Source organism: Aegilops tauschii, chromosome 2 (genome assembly GCF_002575655.3).
Source record: "Aegilops tauschii subsp. strangulata cultivar AL8/78 chromosome 2, Aet v6.0, whole genome shotgun sequence".
Classification (NCBI taxonomy): Eukaryota; Viridiplantae; Streptophyta; class Magnoliopsida; order Poales; family Poaceae; genus Aegilops; species Aegilops tauschii.
Genome location: NC_053036.3, coordinates 361,228,559 through 361,255,805, shown reverse-complemented (window position 1 = coordinate 361,255,805; position 27,247 = coordinate 361,228,559). Strand labels below are relative to the sequence as shown.

Below are 27,247 nucleotides of genomic sequence, written 5' to 3'. Positions count from 1 at the left end.
TCTCACTTCAACCGTGAGACACGAGTTTCTACACCTACACGCTGGACCACCGGACCCCGACTTCGGTCTTGCAAGGCTGCGACGTCCCAACCGCGTAGGAGTTTGCAGTTGGCCGGCCGTGAATACTCCCGAGGATCTCCAAGGTCGACGAGGAAGTGATGCGGATATGCATGTGCGCGAGCCGGTGGACGACGCGCACGGAAACGGCAACTTGCTGGGCAAGCAGTGGCCATGACAAGGATGGATGCATCGCCGCCCTCGGGTTCAGGGCCGACCCAACCCAAACTCAACTGCACACGTACGCATGCGCCGATGCACGTACGCTGGCGCCTCGCCATATCCTGTACTACTGGATACTGGTCACCCCGACGCATGTGCCGTGGCCCATATGGGCCCGATTCCGCCCACGCGCGCACGGCCGTTCCCAAAGGCAGCGACGCATGCACCAGCAGCAGCTTTACTTTTCTGCAAAACCTTTTCCGTCCTCTCCTCCCTCCCTCCCATTATCATCTCCTTCGTCTTCGGCATGGACATGGAGGACGCAACAGTGCACCCAAACGAGCATAAAGCTATAGGGCAGGCGCACCTCACCAGGAGAAAGAAAAGCTGCTGTGAGTGGCCAAAAATAATCAAGTGTAGCCGTAGTCGTATTTGTCGTCGTCGTGGCAGTTTTCTTTTTGTTCATTTGCGAGGTGTGCTTGCATGCATTGGTGCCACGAGATGTGGATGTTAAATGCATGCGCTCGAGCAACGTGGGCGTATGACGTTCTTGCAGGCCATCCGATCGAACCGGAGAAGGCCGTTGGTGTCATCAAATCTCTTGGACTGCTCCAGATGACCAGATCTGACCCCGTACATTTACAATCAATTTCAGGTTTACAAGATGACAGTCACATGCTGTCTGAACGACCAACCATTCCAATGTACAAGTACTTGCTCAACTATAGAATCATTCAAAATTCGAAACAAAATAAAATAGGGGCAAGTAGTTTGTTCGCAGTACTACGTGGATAAAAAATTGGAATAGTGGGCGCGCGATAAAGTGTATGTAGTTAAATGGTGGGCCCTCCCTGAGTCAGCCATCGATGGACGTATCAGGCAACAGGTACACTCCCACGTGAGCAGAGCCCACCGCCCCTGTCGGGACCATCACTATCCTCACCTGCGAATTTTCCTTCACGGAACAAAATGAGCGGAAGGGGCTAGAAGCATCTCGAATTCTGTTTCCATACAAGTGAAGCCGCCCAAGCTTAGCTGCCTAGCATGCTAGCTCTGGCCTTTCGAAAAAAATAAAATAAAAACGGCAGGCAGAAACAGCTCTGTACGCAGTTTCACTTGCCTTGTCAGGTCATATATCATTTTTTTATTTTTTTTAAAGAAAGGGGTCGTCCCCCGCCCCAATTTTTTATTAAGCCAAGGCAACGACAGAACCAGACTGTTGAACAGCTCTCGGCGACAACCAAAAGTAGCTGCCACAGAACAAACACCAGGGTTTTAGGCTACATCCCTATTACATCTCTCCATAGAAGTGTCATTCTTACAGCCATTGAAGGTGATAAGTCACTCATTACATTAGCTAGACCCAAGCAATTCTAAGCAGTTCCCCTCTTCGACGCTCCAAAAGCCTTAACCACCGGAGAAGTATAGCACCCTGGGTCTCTGAAGATAGGATTTTCCATTGCCTGATTGTTGCCGCCACCTGACCCAGCACACAGCGTATATCTCGCCATCTTTTCCCCTGGAAACAAAACCATTGCGCAAACGCCATAAGCACCACAAGGTAGCAGATGTAGCAATATTTATAGCTTCACATTGTTTTTTCTTCTTCCAGAAAGAAGTCAATGATATAAAAGAAACAGGAGGGGTAATGTCAAGTGCTTCGGCAACCACAGCCCAGATATTAGATGCAACAATGCAATCAAACAAAAGGTGTTGGATAGATTCCGGTTCGGTACAGAAAACACAAGTTTTATCCTCTACATGTCTTCTTTTGGCCAGATTGTCTCTAGTCAGGCTCTTGTTGTTGTACATCAGCCATAAGAAGACATGGATATTTGGAGGGACTTTGATTTTCCAAATAAAATCTCTAATCTCAGAAGGTATCCCACCAAAGTTAATCAGTTTATAAAACGATTTAACAGAGTATTGACCATTTGATTCTAGGCCCCAGATAGGGCTGTCTGGTTGATCGGAAAGGGTAGTTTGTTTAACCAAGTCAACCGATAAGTCCCATTTGTGCATCATAGCCTCATCCACACATCTCCTGAAGGTGAGACACAGGTGCACCCCATCCCACACCTGGGACAAAGTAGCATCCTGCTGATGACATATATCAAATAAATCCCAAAAAGCAGTTTTCAGGGAGCATCCCCCAGTCTAGTTATCATGCCAAAAGGCAATGTTATCCCCATTCCCAGGATTCCATTTCCAAACGTTTCTGGCAGCAGCAAAAGCCCAGGAAATGCTTTTCCAAAAAGGAGACCCCGAGGCAGGTTTAGCATGGAAAATATTAGGTTTATCAGTAGCATATTTAAAGCAGAGAAGTTTTTTCCAATCTCCCTCCCTCCCATCATAAAATCTTTTACCCCATGAGGCCAGGAGCGCCATATTGAATTCCCTAAGGTTGGGGACACCCAGGCCACCAAATTCCTTCCTTCTAGCCACAAGGCCCCAATTAGCTAGATGGTATTTGTGAACCTCACCCACATTGCCCCAAAAGAAATGAGACATTTGGGAAGTAATCATGTCAATAGCCCACTTTGGGAATTTCACCATAGCCATGAGATATGAGGGAATGCTGGCAATACAAGTAGTCAGTAGAATCAGTTTGCCTCTATAAGACAAAAGCTTGCCCAGCCAACCAACAATGTTCTTAATAATCCTATCAATGATAGGTTGCAGGTCTTCCCTTCTCAGTTTTTTAAAGTGAAGAGGCACACCAAGATACTTGAAGGGAAAGTCACCAAATTGGCAGCAAAAAATTTGAGCAAACTCTCTAGACATTTGCTCAGAAACATGAATGGTATGCAAATCACTTTTATGAAAGTTGTTTTTTAAGCCAGAAAGCTTCTCAAAACAAGTCAGGATCCATTTCAATTTTTTGCATAATCCACAGACTCCTGGATGAACAGAATGGTATCATCAACATATTGTAAACTAACTACTCCACCAGGGATGGCATGTGGGAGAAGCCCACCAATCAAACCATTATTAACAGCTTTCACTAGCATTTTTGAAAAGACATCGGCCACCAGGTTAAAAAGTAATGGGGAGTGAGGGTCACCTTGCTTCAGCCCTTTCCCACCTACAAAGTGTGGCCCATTAGTGTCATTAATCCTAACTTGGAACGTCCCATGTTTCAAGGTGCTAAGCACCCAACTGACCCACTTAACCCCAAAGCCTCTAAAAAGAAGCATTTCCTCCAAGAAATCCCAGCTGACCCTATCATAGGCTTTCTCATAATCCAGTTTAAGTATCAACCCACTAGAATTAGATATATGAACTTCATGAATCACTTCATGGGCCATAACCACACTTTCCAAGATGAATCTCCCCTTAATAAAAGTAGTCTGGTTATGTGAAATGAGTTTATCACAGATAGGGGAAGCCCTAGTATTCATGGCTTTAGAAAATATTTTCACAGCACAATTGCTAAGACTAATAGGTCTGAAGTTTTTCATCTCTCTGGCCAGGGGGATCTTAGGAATGAGAGTGATGATAGCATAGTTAAGTTTATAAATATCCAACACCCCATTCTCAAAATCCCTGACCATCCACATAAAGTCATTCTTAATAAGGTCCCAGAAGTTTTGATAGAAAAGAAAAGATAAGCCATCAGGGCCTGGGGCCCCACTGGCATATGAGCTCATAATCGCCTCTTTGATCTCATCCTCAGAAAAGGGTCTCTCCAGGTCTCTCCGAACTTCCTCACTAGTCATTTCTGCCTCAGACCAAAAACCATTCCCCAAATGCAAATCAGGTTTAGGTTCATAAGCAAACAGGTTTTTGTAGAAATCAGTAGCTACTTCCAACATGTTTTCAGTGGATGTCACAGGTCCAGAAGGGCCTATCAACTCAGAAAGATGATTCTTCCTATGTCTATGATTTGCTAAAGCTTGGAAATAAGCATTATTACGATCCCTTCAAGAATTTTCCTGTCTCTAGACTTCTGCCAGAAGGCAATCTCCTCTTTTTTCCAAATCTCATCTAGTTCTAATTTCACAGCTTTCATTCTATCATGATTAGCAGCAGACAACTGTTGGGATTCAGATAGAACATCAAGCAGGTCAAACTCCATAAGGAGGGATTTTTTTCTTTCTTTTCATCGCAGCCTCAATATTAATGGCCCATCCTTTTGTCTTCTTCCCAAGTAATCTGGTTTTAGACAGCCAGTTATCTACCGAAGAAGTGGATGAGGAAAGAGACGACCAAGTTTCATGGACCATCTGGCGAAAACCAGATTGGGACAACCACCACTTCTCAAACCTGAACATCTTAGGACTCAAAGACCGTCGCCCTCCAGTGTCTAACACCAAGGGGGTATGGTCACTCCCCACCCTGGGAAGGGCAGTTAGGGAGGACATTGGGAAGTGGGCATCCCAATCCACAGAGGTAAAAACTCTATCCAACACAGCAAAAACATGATTATCCTGATTGTTAGACCATGTAAAACCCCTATTGGAGATAGAAATCTCCAAAAGCCCCCACCTATTAATCCAATCATTAAACATGAAAGTGGTATGATGATTAACTAGCCCACTGCTCTTCTCACTCTCATTCCTAACTAGGTTGAAGTCTCCACATATCAAAATAGGATATGATGCAGACTCAACAATATTGTGCAGTTCAGCCACAAAATCCACCTTGAATTCTGGGTAAGCAGAGCCATACACTATCACCAGGTGCCAATCGAAACCATCTTCTTTGTTTTTAACTGTGGCTGTAACTGAAAATTCATGGTTAACAAAACCAATAGTTTCAAACAAGCTTTTTCTAAGACCCAAAAGGATCCCACCAGCAGTATTAACAGCAGGTAAATAATGCCAATCAAAACTATCACTCCCATATATAGCTTTGAGCAAACCCTCGAAATAACCTCTCTTTTAGTTTCTTGAAACCCAATAAAATCAGGGTTAGCTCTAGCAATGGTATCACAAAGGCACTAAACTTTACCAGGTTGACCAAGCCCTCTAATATTCCAAATGAGACCTATCATTTTAAGCAACTTTGAAAGGATGAGACAGGCCACAAGGCCTAGCTTTAGTTAAGACATTTGGAGTTCTCCTCAAGGCATCAGCAGTGCCCACTGGCTTGAGTGAGTAATCATCCAAAGGTGTCCCAACCAAATCATCATGATCTAATTCTAAATTATCTGGAAGGACAATTTCAGGGTTGTTATTGGCAAAAGCCAAACATCTCTCTTTTTCCCCATCAACCAACATGTCAATGGTTTCATGTCTATTAGCATCATCCCCCCAATGTAAATATCAATTTTACTCATTTGTTCAAATAAAGTGTCATGATCAGTATTAGTGAATGATTTACCTTTAATTTTTTTGGAATTTCCAGATTCTGTTTCCACTTGTAAGCAGCAGCTTTCTCCATGATGTTCAAGTTGCCGTGCCCCCTAGTAGTAGGTTTCTGAACCAGTACAGGCCCCCACTTGGTCTTCTCAGCTTTTGGTGGATCATGAGCCTGATCAAGGGTTTCCAGGAGAGATCTTTTCAGAGAAATGTTCTGAATGGTCTGTATAGCTTCAGGAGGAAGAGTTTCAAGATCATCATCCTTGGAATCCTCTTCCTCAGACTCAGAAAAGTCAACAGATTTAAGGATACTCTCACAATACTCCATGCTTTCAAGCTTCCCTCCAGAACTAGTGGATCCCTCAACAATCTTCACCAATGGCCTGGATGGAGTGGAATCCATCAAAGCAGAAGGACAGAAATCCTTAAGGTCAGTTCTTTTATCAGTCACCAGATGTTCTTCTTTATCGGCATTAACACACTCCAGGATAAAAGTTTCATGATCAGAATCAGAGCAGAACATGTCAGCATGTGCCCCTTTCTGTTTATTCTTACTCTGACAAGTAATATTAGCCTTATCTAACTCATCAATTGCCCCCTCACTATCAAGTAAGTCTTCCAAGCCATCCTTCTGAACATTTCCACCCTCATCCTCCTGTCTCTCAGCAGCACCCTCTCCTTCAAACTCCTCATCATCCTCAATATCAATAACAGAGTCAACCCCGCCAACTTGTTCAAAGCCCTCCACAGTAAAGCCCAGTAAAAACAACTTCTTCTTCATCTCAATGAGCCTTTCAAAATGGGATTTTTGTGGGGTCCCTGCAAGCAATTTTAATCCTAACATTCTCAAAAAAGGTCCTGAACATACCATTCCAATCTACATCAGTCAATACCCCAAACAGGGAAGCAATCTGAGCAAAAACTTTCCATGTGCACCATTTAGTAGGAATTCCTTCAATCAGAACCCAAGCCTCAACAAGCTCTCCAAAAGGTTCGCATGCCCCCTTCCACTCAGTAAGTGTAACAGAGACATCTTGAGGCAAAGAGAATCCAGGCAGTTCGATGAGATCCTCCACTTTCTTCCATGGTGGAAATCTCACCAGGATTGTCTTACTGGACAGCCCCCTGATCTGCCAAGGCCACTGTCTAGTTTTGCAGAAGGTAGCAGTCAAAAGACTTAACAGCAACTCCTTGTCCACATCACCTTTGAGAATATTAACCACAACACAGTTTTGAAAGTTCAGCCAGTTGGATTCATTAGCAACAGGGACATCCACATGGTAAAAACCAAGACCACTTGCTCCACTGCCAAAAAAGGCAGCAGTTGGTTGAACCCTAGTCCAGGCAGCACAGTTATTCACGTTGTGATTTTGCTGACATATGAAGCATGTTTTTGGCTTAATACAATTTCCAACATAATGCCCTGGACCACCGCAGTTGTAACAGATCATGTCCTTGTATCTAGGATCTAAAACTTGCTCCATCTCTACCTCTACTAATTGAGAAGACTGCACCTGGGATGAAGCAGCCGTAGAGGCTGTGGATCTGGTAGGTTTTGCTGCTGGCATCAGCTCCCTCGAGGTAGTGGCAGATGGCTGCCTCCTCCCTCCTTGCGGGTTGGCTCTCTGGGTAGTAGCCTTTGAGGGCCGCCCGCTCTAGATCCCGCACCAGCAACCCTCCGGTCAGCCATCGAAATCCCTTGCTTCACAACTGCCGCAAACAAAAGAGATCCAGGGCCCAAACCCTCCCTCGAAACCTTGATGGTTCTTGGAATTGGATCAAAAGCACGACACGGCGCAGGATGACAATCAACGGCCGTGAACGAGTGGGAGGAGATCAAATCCTTCCGGATCCAACAAGTGAACCCAGAAGGAGAGGGATGAACACGAGGGGATGTTTGTGGAGGAGGTAGGCGGCGGCGGGGAGGGGATGGGATAAGCCATAGTTGGCCAAATTGCTCTTCTATAGTTTCTAGGTCACCCTGCCCACGTGAACGCGTCCCCTGAGAATACGTTTTCCTACCAGGATCATGAATTTTGAAACTGGGGCCTGTCTCAATCTGAGTAGGAACAGAGGACAACTTTTTACCGGTCACCCTCGTGCTGTTAAGCAGGCTATCGCCTAAATTCAAATTGTTCATAGATTTACCGACCGTAGAAACGGCAACAACATTAGTAGATGCAATCAACACACCAGGGGAACCCCTAATTCTATCCAAATTTGATTTAGTCGCATGTCCAGAGGCCATAGAAATGGCAGCAACATCAGGTGGTTCAACGCGCATGACAGGAGAAATCCTATTTTCATCCGAATCAACTAAGCGAGACGATACACAATCCATCAACACCTTGTACTGGGTCCTCCGCGATCGCAGAGCCAACAAACACGAACAAAATGTATGAGGAAGGCGAAATGCAGGCATACCTCCCTCACCAGGCCAGGGAGGGGGATCGATGGCGCGGTGCTGGGACAGGCGAGGCGTCGGATCCCTTACTGGCAGCGGCGGGGCAGCTCCACCCCCGGGTGAAGGAATTCCGGCGGAATGCTGGCAATCCCCTCCACCGACGGCGACCTGATGTTGAGGCGAGAAGGATTCGCCGTCTTGAAGAACGCCCACTTCGCCGCCTGTGCAGGATCTGGCGACTCGGCTTCCTGAATCGCCTAGAAGAGGAGCTCCACATCCATGCAGCCGTCGTCGCCGATGAAGCGCGCGCGCTCGGCGAAGTTCGCATAGCGAAGGATGTCGAGGTGAATGTCCCCCACGCCTCCCGATTGGGGAACCACTCCCGCACCACCTGTCGCATCTCCCGTTGAGCCTCCGGTGAGTTGGGGTCGATCTCGGGAAGGGGAGCCGCCCCCGGAGATGGGAGCGCCCGTGGCTCCGCCACCTGAGTCGTCGGCATAAGCCGTCGGATCCGCAGCCCACGACGGCGCGCCCCTGCCACGAGAGCTGGTAGGTGGAAGCTGGGGGTGGGGAGAGCTCGAATTGATGCGAGGTAGGTGAGGAGGGCGAGTAGATTGGGGATTTATTCTCGCTTCGTTCTCGTCGCCCGAGGAAGGGGAAGGGGGACGGTGGGAGCGACACGCCATCCGCCACCAATATCTCTCGTGTCTCCTTTTATTTATTTTTGAGAATATAATCGTATCAAATTTGTATAGTGGAGCTATTTATAAAGGAGTGGGCTAGCAAAGACTCGATTGGGAACTCACTTCTTATCATCTTCGGCCCCCAGGCTCCACGTATATGATGACACACCTGATATAGATAGTACTCCTACCAGCGAAGACACGGCAGGATACTGAGAGCTCAAAACAGAGGTAACTTTTTGGCCATCCTCGGGTGTTCGCCCCCAATTCGACTCTCTAACGGAAATGGACCAAGCAGGATTTCCTGTCTGCTTTCTCCCCCATGCATGCAGATGCAGATGCAACACGTCAGGTATATCTCGCGAGTTCGGCAGACAACACAACAGAGTATTTTTTTTGAAACGAGGCAAAAGATTTGCCATTTTCATTAATTAAGAAGAAGAGATTTGCCCGGTTAATTAAAGGAAAACCGGGTGAAAACCCAGATACAACCCCCACGGGGCACACACAGCCGACCTGGCCACAGACAAGCCAAACAGTCGACCGAAGCGTCGAGGACTTGGCAGCTCCGATTTTGCTGAAATGCTTCACAGGAGAAAGTTGCAAGCCTCCCACCGACCTAGTCCAGCGCATCATCCGGAGAGCACCGCCCGCTGAAAACCGCCCTCATGGAGTCATCGTTGCCGCAGAGGCATTGCACGCAGCTCCGACTTCTCTGTCACAGCCAGAAGCCAACATAGGCACACCCATTGGTGCACCGGACCGTCGACATCTGAAGGGCAAGCAACGGCCTAGCTTCGCACGCCATCATCGTCGTCATCACACGAGTCGCAACGCCAACCACACGCATCACCAGTTGCACACCTAGCCAACCGTGATGCCGCGCACGTCCAGCCTGCAGGAAGCACAAAAGGGGCCAAGATCTCCATGACGGCGCCCCAAAGAGGGAAAACGACATTGAAGATGCCGCCGCCGCCCGATCGAATAGGATCATGACTTTCGCCCGTAGATCTTGACCCGAGAGCTGAGGAAGTGCAAAAACTCCTCGACGGCGCCTCCAAGGAGGAAAGCGACGCCCACGGGCGCCGCCGCCGCTGGCCATCAAGCATCGGCTAGGCTTTTGTCTGGAGCAGCATGAACAACACTCCCACGCAGAGCACTCCGCTGGCCCGCACACCTCCGATGCAGCGAACACGCCACCGCCACGCCAGAGCCACCTCCTCCCTCGTCGTCCGTCTGCCAAAACAGATGAGCCAGATCCAACATCTGGCATCCACCACCACTGCACGGGCACCCCACACCGGAGAACAGAGCTCCCAGTCATGGCAGAACCCACGGACGCAGACAACCAAAACCGGCCACAGCCGGCCAGATCCGGCCGAAGCCGATCCGACGAGCCGGCAACTCCATCGACGAGCCGGCCACGGGGACGAGCTCACACAGGCAGACCAGGGGGCTGCCACCCCGCCTAGGCCAGCTGGAGAAGGACCTCGGCGATGGAAGGCCGCGAAGTCGCCGGAGTCGTCGCGCCGAAGAATGCCGCGCATCAGGAGGACCGAGCTTCCTCCACCGCGAGCACCCAGCGCGGCCGCAGCAGCACCGTGCCCAGGCCCGACCACCGCATCGCCCAAGCAGCCGCAGCAGCCGTCGTCGCCAAGACCGAGGCCGTCGCCCCGGGGCCCAAGAAACGCCGCCGCGCCCCACGCATCGGCCGGAGGTCCCCCTCCCCTTGAGGAACGGGGCCCGCCGCCACCGCGGCAAGGGCCGACGGCAGCGGCGGCAGGGGAGAAGCAGATGGCCGGCCGGCGGCGGAGGGATTTGGAGCCCCCGGGTCGCCTCGGAGAGACGACACGAGGGAGCTTCGGAGAGGTTGTATCGTGTCTCGAGGCCGAGAAGATGGCGCTGAGCAAGAGCGCAACGGGAGAAAAGGGTACACAACAGAGTATGAAGGCGGTCTGATTTAGTTTCACTTTATTTAGAAGAAAATGTAGTTTGATTGGCTCCAGGACTAGAACAGAACAGGAGTATCTGCTTAGGGAAACGTTTGGGCACGGTGCGCTAGCCGAACGCTTCGGCGGGTCATGTCCACGTGCGAATGCTTCCAGCGAACAATGCTGCGACACGTGGGGTGTGAGGGTGTCACCCGGGATGCGTTGACCCACGGCGCCGCTTGACTCCGCGCATGGCTGAACCCATCGCTAACCTCTTCCTATCTTCTCCGCTAACCCCGTGTCGTCCAAACCACGGCTGCTGCCGAGAATGCCATGGACGGCCTCCCCAAGAGCTCACGCCTCCCCTCTCCCCCCATGTGCCCTCTTTTTTCCCTCTCCTGCAGATCTGCGGCAGATGAGCTGAAACAGCATGCGGCGACGGTGGGGTGAACCATGACCGGCTAGTGCTACAACCATGGCGACCAGATGTTGGAACCAATGATTTTTTTGCTTCCATCGATGTTTCAGCTTGCTGGAACTGACATCAATTTTTGCACTTTTGCTACCACCTTTTTGTGGTTTGCTGCAACCAGTGTCAATTTTTGCTACCACCGGCTTCTTGATTGTCCTAGAACCAGCGCTCGATTTTTCATTCTTGCTGCTACTAGCGTTTCGATTTGCTGCAACAAGCTTCAATTTTTGCTACCACAAGGTTTTTGATTTGTTGGAACGGCGCCGATTTTTCCCAATTTCGCTACCAACGTTTTATTGGTTTTTGCTGGAACTGTCATGAATTTTTGCTACGACCGGCGGATTTTTTGCTGCGACCAGCAAATTAAGGACGAGGAACAACACGAGCTCTACGACGGGTGTTGCGGCCGGTGGCCGTCGCCACCGGAGTTGCAAGTGGACCTTACACGGTGCTGCAACTAGCAATCCTTTTTGCTCGAACCGGCAGAACTTTTTGCTACGACGGTGTGACCGTGGTGACCATGTCCGCCAGATGCTACAACCGCTCTCGCTAGATGCTAGAACCATGTCGGGAGTTTGTTGCAACCATGGTGACCACACGCTAGCCAGAGGCTCGACCATGGATGATGGTGATGATGGCGAGTCTCGATGGGGACGCATGGCGACGCGCTGGAAGACGGCGACGTGCGGCGCTGCGAGCCGTGGGGGGTCTCGCCAGAGATGCGCCTCGGGGTCCTCGCCAGTGATGAGCCGCGTGGTGCTGCGAGCCGCGAGGGTATCGCTGGAGATGGGTGGCGTTACTCTGCATGCGACCGGCGGGAGGGGCGAGGTGCTTTTCAGAGATGAAGGAGACGCAGGGGATGCCTAACTGGTGAATCGGACGGTCAATAACACGCAGATTGGGCGGCTGCAAGCAGACCATCCCAAATTTGGCCCCATCAGCTTATCTGGCCGAAAGAAATCGGAGCAACTTTGAGGATTTGCACCCGGTTCCACGTGCCTGGTAGAGCGGGTCGCCACGAAGCGCCGATGAATGGAGTGGGCAGATTTTGATATCTCCGAATCTTGATGACACATATAAATGACACTTTCAAACGAAAAAAAATCTTAGACGAACGCGGCGTCGTGCCACTGGAGTTGCTGGGCTGCTCAAAAGATTTGGTGCACCATTTTTAGCGAAGAGCCCAAAATAGGTAAGTATTACTCCATCCGACTTATATTACTTGTTGCTCAAATGAATGTATCAAGATGTGTTTCAATACTGAGCGACAAGTAATATGGATCGGAGGGGTACAATACTGGACTTGACTGCACTTTCATGTAAAGAAAGGACTCAACTATATTTTGGCGCATAGGACCTTGGATAAAAAAATGAATTGTACATTGGCCCTGGCTAGCCAACCTCTCTGACGACAGTGGGGAGCTCCTAACTTCACGCACATCAGGCGGAGATGCACGACTTCCATAAACAACATAGGGATCGGGCACACGAGACAATATTGTACCCACGGACATTTTTATTGACACATAGGTTCCTTTTCTCACTTTCCTTTTTCGAGTATACATGTGAACTTTTTTCTAATCCCTCTGATCCAATTTAATTGACACAACCCATATACAATGTCATTTACAAAAACCTTCTCATACATTCGAAATCATTACACAAGCTTGAATGCTCAAATCCGTGCAGAGTTGACTTTTCCAGCGATTCAAAATCTTTGGCCCGCCAGCGACCCTGCTGTCCTTCCCGCGTGTCGCCGCTATCCAGCGACCAACGAGCGAGCTCCGCCACACCCCAGGTCACCACCCTCGCACTCCCCGTCTTCTCCTCCTCATCTCGCTCGTCCCCGCCGTCAGCTGCCATCTCCCTGCTCACCTTCTTCTACTCCTCATCTCGCTCGTCTCTCTGGTCAAAGTCCTTCGTCCGCCCCTCCCAAGAAAGCTCTCACGCCTGCGACCCTAGCGCCGCGCGATCTGTAGTTGCTCAACAACCAGCAGCTGCCATCGCGGCGCCATCTCAAGCGAAAGCAACAACCAGCGACAACAACCATCTCTTGCTGAATTTACCACCACCACCACTAGATCTTTGGATTAACCTGCAACAACTATCAACGGTAGCAGTAACCAATAGTAAAGAGAAAATCTTTGGATTAACCACCAGGAGCATCAGCAGATCTTTATTGAATTCGCCAAGATATCTAGTCCAGCAACAACAGTGACCAGCATCAACAACCATGAAGTTTCAGCACCACCAACAGCAATAGCAGTAACCAACAACAACCATCAACACTCAACAGCAGCCAAAGCAATAGATATGCAATGCCCATACCTGATATAAACTTCACACCACCACGTGATGAACCTAATGAAGTTAGTGCCCATGATGGAGATGAGGAATTGGTTGTGCAAGCCAATGCCCAGGATGAACATGTAGGTACTTTTTGAGTTAACTTAAGTAGAGACAAAGCATAAGATTTTAAACTACAACATCTACTCCAATGAATGAACCTGGAGGATGGAGTAGTCTATATTGTTCAGTAGAAGTAGACTATACTTTTCAGTTTGTAAATTATCCTCCAATAAAAAAGTAAACTGATGTAGTATGCAAGTTATTCCAGACAAGCAACATGACCAGTTGTAGACTATACTTCAATAAAAAAACAACGAACCAGTTTGTGACCAGCTGTAGACTATATTCCATGTTAGACAGAGTAGCACGACTTTAGACATATTATAAGTTGTACTCCATGTTATACTCTAGAATGTAATGTAGGAGTATAAGTTGGAGTACTATGAATCTTACTCCACATGTTGTAGTGAAGGAGTAAAAGGTTGGAGTACCATGAATGTAGTTAGTACTATGAATACTAGATGACCCGTTATGCCAATTGGCGCATAGACCAACTACAGCCCGAAAGTTAAGCTACTATTTGAAGGATTTTATCCTCAATTCTTTGCAAATGACTATATTATTACCGTGTTTCCATTGTCTTGATAATGATCATTGTACATTGCTTCGTTTGGCGACATATAGGATGTTTGGTTGAGCCGGAGAATGGACCCCAAGAGTTTTTTGGATGCTCTGACCTTTTTTAATCTCGTAATTGCGACGGGAAAACAAGAATCGAGAAATTAGGTGAACCATTTGAAGGAAGTTTTGGGTAAATTGCTAGCAAGTAATTATACTCATATTGCATTGCCTTGTATATATTTACCAATGACAAACAACGATGATCGTTGCCCACATGCATTGTTGGCCGGCCAAGGCAGCCCATCGATCGGATCTATAGAAAGCCAAACTGCACGCCCCACGGAAAATGTTTCCTTCTGCTTCCCGGGTTGGGTTTCCGAATGCTTACCCTGCCATCCTAGTAGCCTGCCGTCCCTTTGTCTGCTGCTTTTTCCAGGCGGTATCTCATGAGGACGTTGCACATTGCCACCATCCATTGCCTCAGTTCGGATGCAGAGGGTCCTGGCCTTCCTGGACCCTGCCTGTCGTGAGCCCTACTCGAACAGCGGACGTGGGATGCTTTGAAATGCAGGCCTTGATCCAACAAAGAGGTGGTCTAAGTCATTGTTCTAGCCTTTTGTTAAGACTTTTTAATGTTCTCGCGTTTGATTTTCTCTCCTGGGTAGCATGAATGTACAACAAATAATTTACATGAATCACTAGTGACTATTTGCTCTTCTAAATATGAATAACATGGAGTTCTTCCAAGTTAATTATCCGTGTTGAGAAGAACCATGAGTCATTTATGATTCTGTGAGATTTTCTGAGTTTATCTTCATGCTTGCAGGAAGAATGTGTTGAATGTCGGTGCTAGCGAAAAATTAGTTCCTGGACTTAGAGTTCCTCATCTATGTTGTACACATGAAGAATGGCAATGTATATTACCACTGTAGATCATTTTGACTCGCAAAATGTGTCATATATTTCTTGATGTCAATGCTTTAATTATGGAGTATGTTGTAATCATTTTGAGGTCCTAGTAAATAAGTTATATACCATCATCTTTTGTTATCAGTCTTTCTAAGTAGTGCAATGGACGATTACGAGGAACAATGGAAGTTTACGTCCGTGTTATATTGGCGAGACATCTGTAATCCAGTCTTGGTCTTGGCCCGTGAGGACTATGAGCTCCCCTAGGATGTTGACAATGATATTCTGCAAGAGTTTGACCAAAGTGGCAATGTCAGTTGTGTGCAATGCAAGGTTCAAAGTGTAAAGATAAGCTAGATCATGTTCATCGTGTGTGTACCATAAAAAGTGACTCTGGGAGGAGATTTTTGGTTGCCATTACATGGTTAATTTTATCCTACTTGGTTGTAGTACAACACCCATCAAGCTAAACAAGCTTAGTTGTTTAGATACGAATCTGATATGATGCTGATATTAGTAAAACAGAGGCGTTTAATTGGTTAGCTAAATGTTCCTAATTTAGTTTTGAAATTCACGTGCGCCGCTGGGGCAGATCTATAGGGTGGCCAGGGTGGGCCGCGACCCACCTTGGGGTTTTGGGTCGGCTTGTGTACCATGGGAGATTAGAATATGGTCAGTCAGCCAATGCCTTTGTTAAAAGAGTCGACGCATCTAGACCCGATTCCCCTCTGTTCTGCTCCGCTTCCGATCTCTAGTCGCCGCCAGTAGCCTGGCTTGCCTGCGACTTGCCGGCGCCAGATGCCATGAATTTAGGGGGATACGTCGGACTAATATGAGGATAGGAGTCGCACTCCCAACATACTCACTGATGCCCGGCCGCGCCGGCGTGCCCAGCTTTTACATAGACTACGATCTTTCACACGGAATACAATCTGCCTACGTGCTTTGTGTCGCACTACCAACACTCCACCATTGAAGCTAAACATTATGCCACTCATAACTCCGAAGTTTATTTGTTCAAATATGAATTTGATATGATGCTAATGTTCCTACTTTAGTTTTGAAATGTGTGTCCGCCCCTTATAGAGACATAAGAGGTTGTATTTCTGTGTGTGGTCTAGTCATCACGGTTGGGGGATGAACTTTGTATACGCAGGGGTTTGTAGGGAGACATTATTGGAGTAGAATCCGCAATGCATTCCAAAGATAATCTGACTACTTTTTATGTTTTCATGAATCTCAGATACTGAACATCATCATAATGATTATGAGTTTGCATGCTTGAGAAGAATTAAGCAGAACAATGCCATGGCTATCAAACTTGGCATTAAGGGACAGAGATCCAGTCTGGACGCAAAGGAATGCACACCCTCTCCACGTACAGATTCATGTTCAAAATATGATCATAACAATGATTCTAAGCTAAAGGGAGACCTAAGTCAATGTAGCTCCCTAGTGAAGGAGTCAGAGGCAGATGCCCTATCTTATTCACCCATGAAGGTGCTTGCTCTAACTTGGCAAGGTTATATTGGTCGCACATATCTTGTAAATGATTCTTTGCATTGCCTCTACTTTCTTACACCGCCATTTGCTTAGTTTAGACATCATATATGTGAATATGCCATGCCTATCCACTTTCAGTACATATTCCATATATCATCATACTATATTTCTTCATTGATATGTTGTTCTTGTGTATCAGACGTTCAAAATGAAGAGGGCGATTGCTGATCATGAAGGAGCACGAACAAAGTATTTCGGAAAGACCTGATAAATCAAATAGCCCATTAGGTGTAGTGGCAATATCAATAGACCCACAAAACACAACCCCAACTCTAGGAGACTCTACCCCTGCTCCATTGTCCATCTCAGATGCTCCAACTGTAGCAGTGAGTATGACAATGCCATTTGACATAGCACCAGCTCTATGACGCAAACCCACATTCCAGCAAATACTACAACAACTCCAGTTGCCAAATCCCTTTTCAAACTTGAGAGAACCCCAATTGCCCCAATTGCTGCAAGAGGTACCCCTGTTCCACTTCTTCCCAGTTTAGAAGACGAAGTTTTTATTTGTCAGGAACTTTGCGCATCTTTCCTTCATGGAAAGATTATACTACAAACAAACAAAAAAATTCCAATCTTCCTCCGCAACTTACGTGTAAGTAATGTACTAATGTTATTCTTGGTAATTAGTGCCTATGTGTCTGCTGACAAAACACAGAAGATTTCATTCTTTGAAATAGGCAAGGACCAAATTGGATAGTCAAGACGAGCAAAGCTTGGTTGCGCTTTTCAAGCACATGTTGAGGAAGTATCGTTGCTACCTTAGGCAAGCGCACTTTGATGGCAAGCCTCTAATCTAAATTTCTATAAAGTCTCCGATGCTACATTTACAAGATACCGACTTGAATAAGCTTGTTACGCACTGGTCTCGTTTGCAGCGTAAGGTACGGTCTATGATATGACATCACAATTTGAACTACATTGCTGCATGTGTCTTACCGTCTCACTTGTACGAAAATTATTTGTAGAATAATATCCATTCTGAAGAGTTCATAGGATCTCACAACTGTACCACACACTATGTCTTACCGTCTCACTTGTACGAAAATTATTTGTAGAATAATATCCATTCTGAAGGGGTCATAGGATCTCGCAACTGTACCACACACTGCATTGCTCTTGTGTGCCCTGTATCACCATACTTACTTCCATAGCTGGTTGATTATATAGCATCACTGCACATGTTAGCCTCCTTATCATCCATTTGGTGGACATTATAAGATCCGTATTGACTCTTACATAAATTTAGAATCAACCCAGTTCTTTTGAAGAAGTTTAGCACTCCAGTCCTCTTGTAAGGACCGAACGTCTTGTATCATTGTACTTATATTAATAGCTATTCCCCCCGTCCCATAATTCAAGAGCGTTTTGTACACTACACTAGTGTACAAAACATTCTTCAATTATGGGATGGAGGGTGTAGTTCATTGTGTAGCACTACTCTGCATCTTATATCCCTCGCCCACCATTTCCTAAAAATTATCAGATCTATATTTAATATTACCAAAAAGTTGAATACACACACAATGCGAGTGCAGAAATGTACCCTAGTTCTCTTGTCAGTACATTTTGTCCTGTAACATTGTACTTACATGGATAGGTAGTTGATTATGTAGCATCACTCTTCATATTATCTTCATTATCCTCTATCCCTGCTAGTATTATCATATCTATAATTACTGTCTACAAAATGTACAGTACATGAAGTGCTTATGATGAAGATTCGGTGCAGAAATTCTTGAGTTGTCCCTCGTTTGACATAGAGAAGGGCATTATAGAGCCGGTGTTAATGTTAATGTAAGTCCGTCCTTCTAAAGCCTTTCTCCTCATCTGCTATTTAATTTTCTCATACTCCCTATCGTCAACTTCTATTTAGTTTACTATTTCTATCAAAATGCATGTTCGCAAGAACTGCAAGTTTCAAGTTTTAGTCGTGAAACCAAATTCCTTATTCATACCATGCACATTATTCAATACAAATCCATTGATTTTCTTTAGCCCTTCATGTATGCTTGTGTTGTTGTTCTGTAATCTAGTGTGTGGTGAAGCTGCCCACATTTGCACCTTGTTATTTCCTATTTTGTCTTAACTTATCTGGCTAATGATATGGACAACATGGCATGCACATTAACCAAAAGAAATATAATGATTTTATTTTGCTCTGCATCTATGCTTGTGTTATTGATCTCTAATCCAGTAGTGTGGTGAAGTTCCCCGCATTATGAACAATGCGAAGTTATGCAATTGACATTTTGAATAGTCTCTTTATTTTCTAATATGAAATGGGATGGAATTGATAGTGCAGTTACCATCTTTGTTTGTATATGTGCAAAACTTGTCATCTGTCTACTTGTTTTAGGGTGATATGCCTGATAGCACACACAAGTCTGCTGAAGACTGCGAGACAAACCGAACATATATTGCAGCAAAGAAGGCAAAACATCTTGAAGATAGCAACACAACCCCAAAGTTATGTCTTGATGCAGTGTTCAAGTTACTCGAGACTAGCAGTGACAGAAGCTCATAGAAGTCACTGCCTAAATCAGTTCGACTTCTTCAGTCTCAACTTCAAGCAGAAAGGCATTGTGCAACTCAACTTCGACTTGAAGTCCAATCTCTAAGGATGATCGCAGAGAACTCCAATGAGAACCTCATTGCTAAACAGCTAAAGCTTGGAGATATGACCGACATGCTAGGCCAGTCTCACCGCCTTGCTCAGTTGCTTGCGCAACAGCTCCCACGCAAGGCCAACGTTTCCTGAACTATGTTGAAGTGGTCTTGGTTTAGTATTATTTTGTTGCGCTACAATGGTAGGACCTTTGATGCCCAGTTTTTGTAATATGCTTAGCTGCGCTTTATGATCACCGGTGGCAAACTTTGATGCCCAATGGACGTAATATGCCCTAATTCCTTTGTTGTATAGTTTAGGTTTATTCTTAATTACTATACCATATTTTCTTTATTATATAGGGTAAGTTTATTCTTAATTACTAGTTACGTATATGCTATCACTCACTATCAGAACAAAAGGGTGAAAATCTGATGGAGGTGAACGGGCCGAAACATGCACCTCTAACGTGCCTGCATTTCAGCGGGCCATAATTGGGCTAGCCCACAATAGGCTTTACTTGGGCCTGCGTGGACATGCCGTATGGGCCCTTCATGGACATGATACGCCCAGGCCCATAACTTACATGGGCCTTTAGCGGGCCCATGTAGCTTCGGGTCATTAAGACGCTGATATTCTGTTGGCCTGTTATGGCCCAGAAGACACCATGGGCCTTTAGTAGGCCGAAAAGCATGTTGGTCCTCAATTTTCAAGAGTCGTTCATGGGCCTTTAGCAGGCTAAAATATACCTTGGCCCATTATTGGCCTAGCTACATGATAGGGAGTTATCAGGCCGAAACATATCTCGGGCCTAGTTGGGCCCAATCATATCATGGGCCTTTATAGGCCGAAAGCTTAGTAGAGGCACTAATGGGCCCAAATGTACGACATGCCTTTAATAGGCCCAAAGTCCAGTCGGGCTAAAATGTTGCCACGGAGATCAAGGGTCATAAATGGGATGAATGTCGCGTCGGACCTGATACGCATTGATACGTCTCCAACGTATCTATAATTTTTGATTGTTCCATGCTGTTATATTATCATACTTGAATGTTTTACAATCATTTTATAGTCATTTTATATGAGTTTTTGGTACTAACCTATTGACATAGTGCCAAGTGCCAGTTGCTGTTTATTGCATGTTTTTTACATCGCAGGAAATTAATATCGAACGGAGTCCAAACGCAGCGAAACATTTTGTGGATTTTTTTGGACCAGAAGACATCTAGTGGGCCAAAGAAGTACCGAAGAGGGAGCCTGAGGTGAGCACAAGACACCAGGGCGCGCCTGGAGGCCCAGGCGCGCCCTGGTGGGTTGTGCCCACCTCGGTGGCCTCCCGAACCGCCTATTTTCTCTATAAATACCCCAATATTCCAGAAACCCTAGGGGAGTCGACGAAAATCAATTCCAGGCACCGCAAGTTCCAGAACCACCAGATCCAATCTAGACACGATCACGGAGGGGTTCATCATGTCCATTGGTGCCTCTCCGATGATGCGTAAGTAGTCTTTTGTAGACCTATGGGTACGTAGTTAGTAGCTAGATGGCTTCCTCTCTCTCTTTTGATTCTCAATGCAATGGTCTCTTGGAGATCCATATGATGTAACTCTTTTTGCGGTGTGCTTGTTGGGATCGGATGAACTTTGACTTTATGATCAGATCTGTCTTTTTATCCATGGAAGTTATTTGTGTCTTCTTTGATCTCTTATATGCATGATTGCTTATAGCCTTGTATTTCTTGTCCGATATTTGTGTTTTGTTTGGCCAACTTGATCTATTTATCTTGCAATGGGAAGAGGTGCTTTGTGATGGGTTCGATCTTATGGTGATTGATCCCAGTGACAGAAGGGGAACCGACACGTATGTATCGTTGCTATTAAGGATAACAAGATGGCGTCTATTTCTACCCAAATAGATCTTGTCTACATCATGTCATCGTTCTTATTGCATTACTCCGTTTTTCCACGAACTTAATACACTAGATGCATGCTGGATAACCGTCGATGTGTGGAGTAATATTAGTAGATGCAGGCAGGAGTCGGTCTACTAATCTCGGACGTGATGTCTATATAATGATCATTGCCTGGATATGATCATGACTATTTGAAGTTCTATCAATTTCCCAACAGTAATTCATTTACCCACCGTTTGCTATTTTTCTCAAGAGAAGCCACTAGTGAAATCTACGGCCCCCGGGTCTCTTCTTTAATATATTTGCCTTTGCTATATGTTTTTATTTGCTTTTATTTCCAGATCTATATTTCAAAAAACCCAAAAATACTTTGCTGCACTTTATTTTATTTGGCGATCTATCTATCAAATTATAACAACTTTCTCACGTCCAGTTGCCAATTTCTGGCACCGTTACCCGAAAGGGATTGACCACCCCTTTAACACGTCGGGTTGCGAGTATTTGTTATTTTTGTGCAGGTGCCGTTCACGTAGTGTTGCATGGTTCTCCTATTGGTTCGATAACCTTGGACTCATCACTGAGGGAAATACCTACCGTTGTTGTGCTGCATCATCCCTTCCTCTTTGGGGAAATACCGACGTAGTTCTAGCAGACATCACGCATCCAATGTATCTATATTTTTTATTGTTCCATGCTATTATAGTATCAATGCTGGATGTTTTATATGCAATTATATATCTTTTTTTGGGAATAACCTATTAACCTAGTGCCCAGTGCGAGTTGCTGTTTTTTTGCTTATTTTTGGCTTTTCAGAAAATCAGTATCAAATAGAGTCCAAACGGAGAAAAAACTTTAGATTGTTTTTTCTGGACCAGAAGGGGCCCTAGAAGGTTCAAGAGAAGACCTGCGGAGTCATGAGGGAGCGACAAGCCCAGGGGCGGCGCCCTAGGGGGCTAGGCATGCCCTCCAGGCTTGTGGGCCCCTCGTGGCACCTCTTGATCTAATTCCACCTCTATAAATTCCCAAATATTCTCTATACATCAGAGAGCCGCGCGAAACACTTTTTCTGCCACCCAAGTTTCTGTTCTTCCGCGATCCCGTATGGAGGCCTTTTCCAGCACCCTGCCAAAGGGATAATCAATCACAGATGGCTTCTATATCATCCTTTCTGCCCTTCCAATGATGCATGATTAGTTTACCACAGACCTACAGGTCTACAGCTAGTAGCTAGACGGCTTCTTCTCTCTCTTTGATCTTCAATACAATGTTCTCCCCGAAGTTCTTGGAGTTCTATTCGATGTAATCTTCTTTTGCGGCGTGTTTGTTGGGATCCGGTGAATTATTGGTTTATGATTAGATTATTCATGAATATTAATTGAGTCTTTGCTGAATTATTTTATGCATGATTATTGTAGAATTGTATTTCTTTATGATCTATCTGTTTAGTTTGGCCAACTAGATTGATTTTTCTTGCAATGGGAGATGTGCTTTGTGATCAGTTTAATCTTGTGGTGCTCAATCCAAGTGATAGAAAGGGACATGACACGTATTTGTATTGTTGTCACTGAGGATAAAAAAATGAGGCTTATTCATTTTAAATTGGGTTTACTTTGTCTACTTCATGTCATCTTGCTTAAGGCGTTACTCTATTTTCATTAACTTAATACCCTAGATGCATGTTGGATAGCGGCTGATGGGTGGAGTAATAGTAGTAGATGCAGGCAGGAATTGGTCTACTTGTCTCGGACGTGATGCCTATGTACATGATTATTGCCTTGAATATCGTCATAACTATGCGCTTTTCTATCAATTGCCCAACAGTAATTTGTTCACCCACCGTACTTTATGCACTCGAGAGAGAAGCCTCTGGTGAAAATTACGACTCTCGGGTCTACTTTTATCATATATAAAATCCAAAAATACTTTGCTGCAATTTAATTACCATTATTTTGTTTTGTGTTTTAGTTTATCTATCTACCACTACGAGATTTAATCCTTGCAAATAACCGCAGAGGGGATTGACAACCCCCTTATTTGCGTTGGGTGCAAGTATTTACTTTTGTGTGTCAAGGTGGTGCTAACGAGGTTCTGTGTGGTTCTCCTACTAGATCATAACCTTGGTTCTTGACCGAGGGAAATACTTATCTCTACTGTACTACTTCATCCTCTCCTGTTCGAGGAAATCCCAACGTAGCTCACAAGTAGAAGGAAGAATTTCTAGCGCTGTTGCCCGGGAGACATCACCAAAACCTACCAAGTACCTTCGCACAAACTATCATCTACTTGCTCTTATTTTTATTTGCCTTTGCCTCTCATTTTCATCTCCTCCACTTCTATTTTTTTACAAAAACACAAATATTTTTTTGCTCGTTTACTTGCTTTTTGCCTTCATGTCATGACTCAAGAACAGAAAGAAAAAGGAGAAATTTAAGATAACTATGGATCCTCATCCACTTGCTAATCTTTTCAAAGATCCAATTATGATGAACCAATTGCTAGTCAGTTGAGTGCACTTGATTACCTCTATGAAGTTTTGCTTGAAAATAATGAATCTGAAAATTGTGATGAAGTGTTCAAAGAAGAAACCTATAAAGTGATTCATGATAGCTCCTTGAATAAAAACCATGATTGCAATGATGTTATTATAAATTCTATAATTAATGTAAATTTTGCTAATGATATGCAAAGCTACAAGCTTGGTATGATAATTTTATTATGTCCACTACTTATTGCAATGATCATGATTGGGGTGATAATGCTTCTTATGATCTTGAAATTTTATTCAAGCCTCACGATGAATATGCTATTGATAATAATGTTTGCAATGCTAGTGAAAGTGGGTTTGGAAGAGTGTCAACTTTAGAAGAAAAAAAAATCCACATATTTGTAGAGTGTTCAATCTTATGAAAGTATTGATAAAAGTGTGTTTGGAGAGGTCATGACTTTACTTGATGTTAATCCCACTATCTTGGAAGACTATAAGATTTGCATGCATATCGGTCATAAAGAGAATGTTTTACACAATAGTTATATTGTTGAATTTGAATATGATCCTACATGTAATTATTATGAGAGAGGCAAATATGGTTGTATAAATCTTCATGTTACTAAATTACCTCTCTTCATGTTGAGATTGCTATTGCTTCTTTCTTCTGCCTTGCTTATGCTTGGTTTTGCTTGCCTTGACAATTTGTTTGCTTATAAAATACCTATGCATAGGAAGTGTGTTAGAATTAAAGTGTTTGTCACATGTTTTATGATGCTCTCTTTGTGCTTCAATTCTTGTCTTTCATGTGAGCATCAATGAAATTTCAAAGCCTATCTTAATGGCTATAAAGAAAGAGCTTCTTGGGAGACAACCCAATTTGTTTTATTTTCTTTTTTTAGTCTACACACAGTTATGCTACTGTTATGTTTGCTTTTTCTGTTTAAATTAGTGTTTGTGCTAAGTAAAGCCTTTGGGATGATTTGATTGATAGTTGATTTGATTCTGTGAAGAAACGGAACCTTTTATGCCCATTAAAAGAATTTTCTAAATTCACTGGAACGTGATCAAATTCTGTATTTTTTACACATGATTGATATACAAATTTCCCACATTGTCTTTATTTGTTTTAAAAAAATGGAGTTACAGAAGTATTGCATTTGTCCAGATCATTATAGACTGTTCTGTTTTTGACCGATTTTATTTTTGTTGCATAGTTTTCTTGTCGTAATGAATCTATGGATTGTTTCCGGGGGTATAAGTCATGGAGAAGTTATAACATAGTAGGTATTATGCAATAATAAAGTATGAATCGGTTGAAAATAGTACCTAAAGTTTACGATTTGCTTGTTATACTAACGGATCTCATGAGTTTTCTGGTGAGTTATGTGTGCTGAAGGTTTCAAGTTTTGGGTGAGATCATGATGGATGAAGGAATGAGGAGTGGCAAGACCCTAAGCTTGGGGATGCCCAAGGGAGCCCCAAGGAAATATCTAAGGGCAACCAAGCATCTAAGCTTGGGGATGCCCCGGAAGGCATCCCCTCTTTTGTCTACAATCCATCGGTATATTAATTGGAGCTATATTTTTATTCATCACATGATATGAGTTTTGCTTGGAGCGTCGTGTATTATATGAGTCTTTGCTTTGTTTGCCTTTTAGTTTGCCACAATCATCTTTGCTTAACACACCTTTTGAGAGGGACACACATTCCTTCATGATTTTATAGAATACTCTATATGCTTCACTTATATCTTTTGAGCTAGGCAGTTGCTCTAGTACTTCAGTTATATCTTTTGGAGCACGATGGCGGTTATATTAAAGAAGTAGTTTCACTCTCATGATTCACTTATATCAATTTGAGAGTCTAATAAGTAGTAATGGCAATATGCATGGGTTATGAAATTGGTCCTAACATGATATGTATCCAAGAGGGATATAATAAAAACTTTCATGTAGATCACTGAATATGATAAGTTTGATTCCTTGCAATAGTTTTGAGATATAGAGATTGTAATATGTGGGTTCTACTAGTGAGTAATTGTGGTTTAGTAAGAATATTGGTGTTAAGGTTTGTGATTCCCGAAGCATGCATGTATAGTCTCCCGTTATGATAAGAAATTGGAGCACGATTTATTATTGAGTGTCTTCCTTTGCGTGAAGGTCGGGGGCGTGTGATGGTTAACTCCTACCGACCTCCCACCTAGGGGCATGTGTAGTAGTACGCAGTACTTTGTTTTGATAGCTAATATACTTTCACAATAAATATGTGAGTTCTTTATGACTAATGTGAGTCCATGGATTATACACACTCTCACCTTTCCGCAATTTGCTAGCCTCTTCAGTACCGCGCATTGCCCTTTCTCACCTCGACATGTGGTGCAAACTTTGTCGGTGCATCCAAACCCCGTGATATGATACGATCTAGCACACATAAGCCTCTTTATATCTTCTTTGAAATAGCCACCATACCTACCTATTATGGCATTTCCATAGCCATTCCAAGATATATTGCCATGCAGCTTCCACCGTTCCATTATTATGACACACATCATCATTTTCATATTGCTCTACATGATCATTTAGCTGACATTGTATTTTTGGCTCAGCCACCGTTCATCATTTTTATACGTGGTATGCTAGATCATTGCACATCCTGGTACACTACCAGAGGCATTCATTTAGTCATATTTCTTCTAGTATCGAGTTGTAATTTTGAGTTGTAAGTAAATAGAAGTGTGATGATCATCATTATTCATTATTAGAGCATTGTCCTAGTGAGAAAATAAAAGATAGGCCAAAAAGAGCCAGAAGAAAAGAGGCCAAAAAGAGCCCACAAAAAAATGATAGAGAAAGAGAGAAGGGGCAATGTTACTATCCTTTTCCACATTTGTGCTTCAAAGTAGAATTTCATATAGAGAGTCTCCTAGGTCATTACTTCCATATACTAGTGGGATTCTTTATTATAGCACTTGTCTTGTGTATTCTTATGATGGGCTTCCTCAAATTCCCGAGGTCTTCTAGAGCAAGCAAGTTGGATGCACACCCACTTAGTTTTAATTTTGAGCTTTTATACACTTATAGCTCCTAGTGTATCCGTTGTGTGGCAATCCCTACTCCTTGCATTGACATCAATTGATGGGCATCTCCATAGCCTGTTGATTAGCCACGTTGATGTGAGACTTTCTCCTTTTTCTCTCCAAATTAATCTCTACCACCGTATTATATTCCAACCACAGTGCTATATCCATGTCTTGCGCTCATGTATTGCGTGGAGGTCGAAAAAGTTGAAGCACGGTAAAAAGTATGAACAAATTGCTTGGCTCACACCGGGGGTAGTCCATGATTTATACTTTGTATTAAGAAGATGGAGCATGACAAGGCTATACGATTTTAGGGATAGCGTTCTTTAGCATTTATATTTTGAAAGGCATGATTGTTTGTTGGTATGCCTGAGTATTCATGTCTTTATGTCAAATTATAGACTATTGCTTTGAATCATTCGGATCTAAATATTCATACCATAAAAGAAAGATTACATGATGAACAGGTTAGGTAGCATTCCACATAAAAAAATCTATTTTTATCATTTACCTACTCGAGGACAAGCGGGAATTAAGCTTGGGGATGCTTGATATGTCTCCAACGTATCTATAATTTTTTATTGTTCCGCGCTATTATCGTATCAATCTTGGATGTTTTATATGCTATTATATATCATTTTTGGGACTAACCTATTAACCTAGTGCCCAGTGCTAGTTGCTATTTTTTGCTTTTTAGAAAATC

At 44.2% G+C, this 27,247-nt stretch overlaps 1 protein-coding gene across 1 annotated transcript; it reads right to left on the bottom strand.

Moving 5' to 3' along the window:
* Positions 1 to 1,358: 1,358 nt before the first annotated feature.
* LOC120974569 (uncharacterized) lies at positions 1,359 to 7,435 on the bottom strand. The gene is made up of 2 exons (XM_040401014.3): positions 5,545 to 7,435; positions 1,359 to 1,738 (listed from the first exon to the last, which is right to left on the bottom strand). The coding sequence occupies exons 1-2, from the start codon at positions 6,391 to 6,393 to the stop codon at positions 1,577 to 1,579; spliced, it is 1,011 nt and encodes a 336-aa protein (XP_040256948.1). The 5' UTR covers positions 6,394 to 7,435; the 3' UTR covers positions 1,359 to 1,576.
* Positions 7,436 to 27,247: the final 19,812 nt, after the last annotated feature.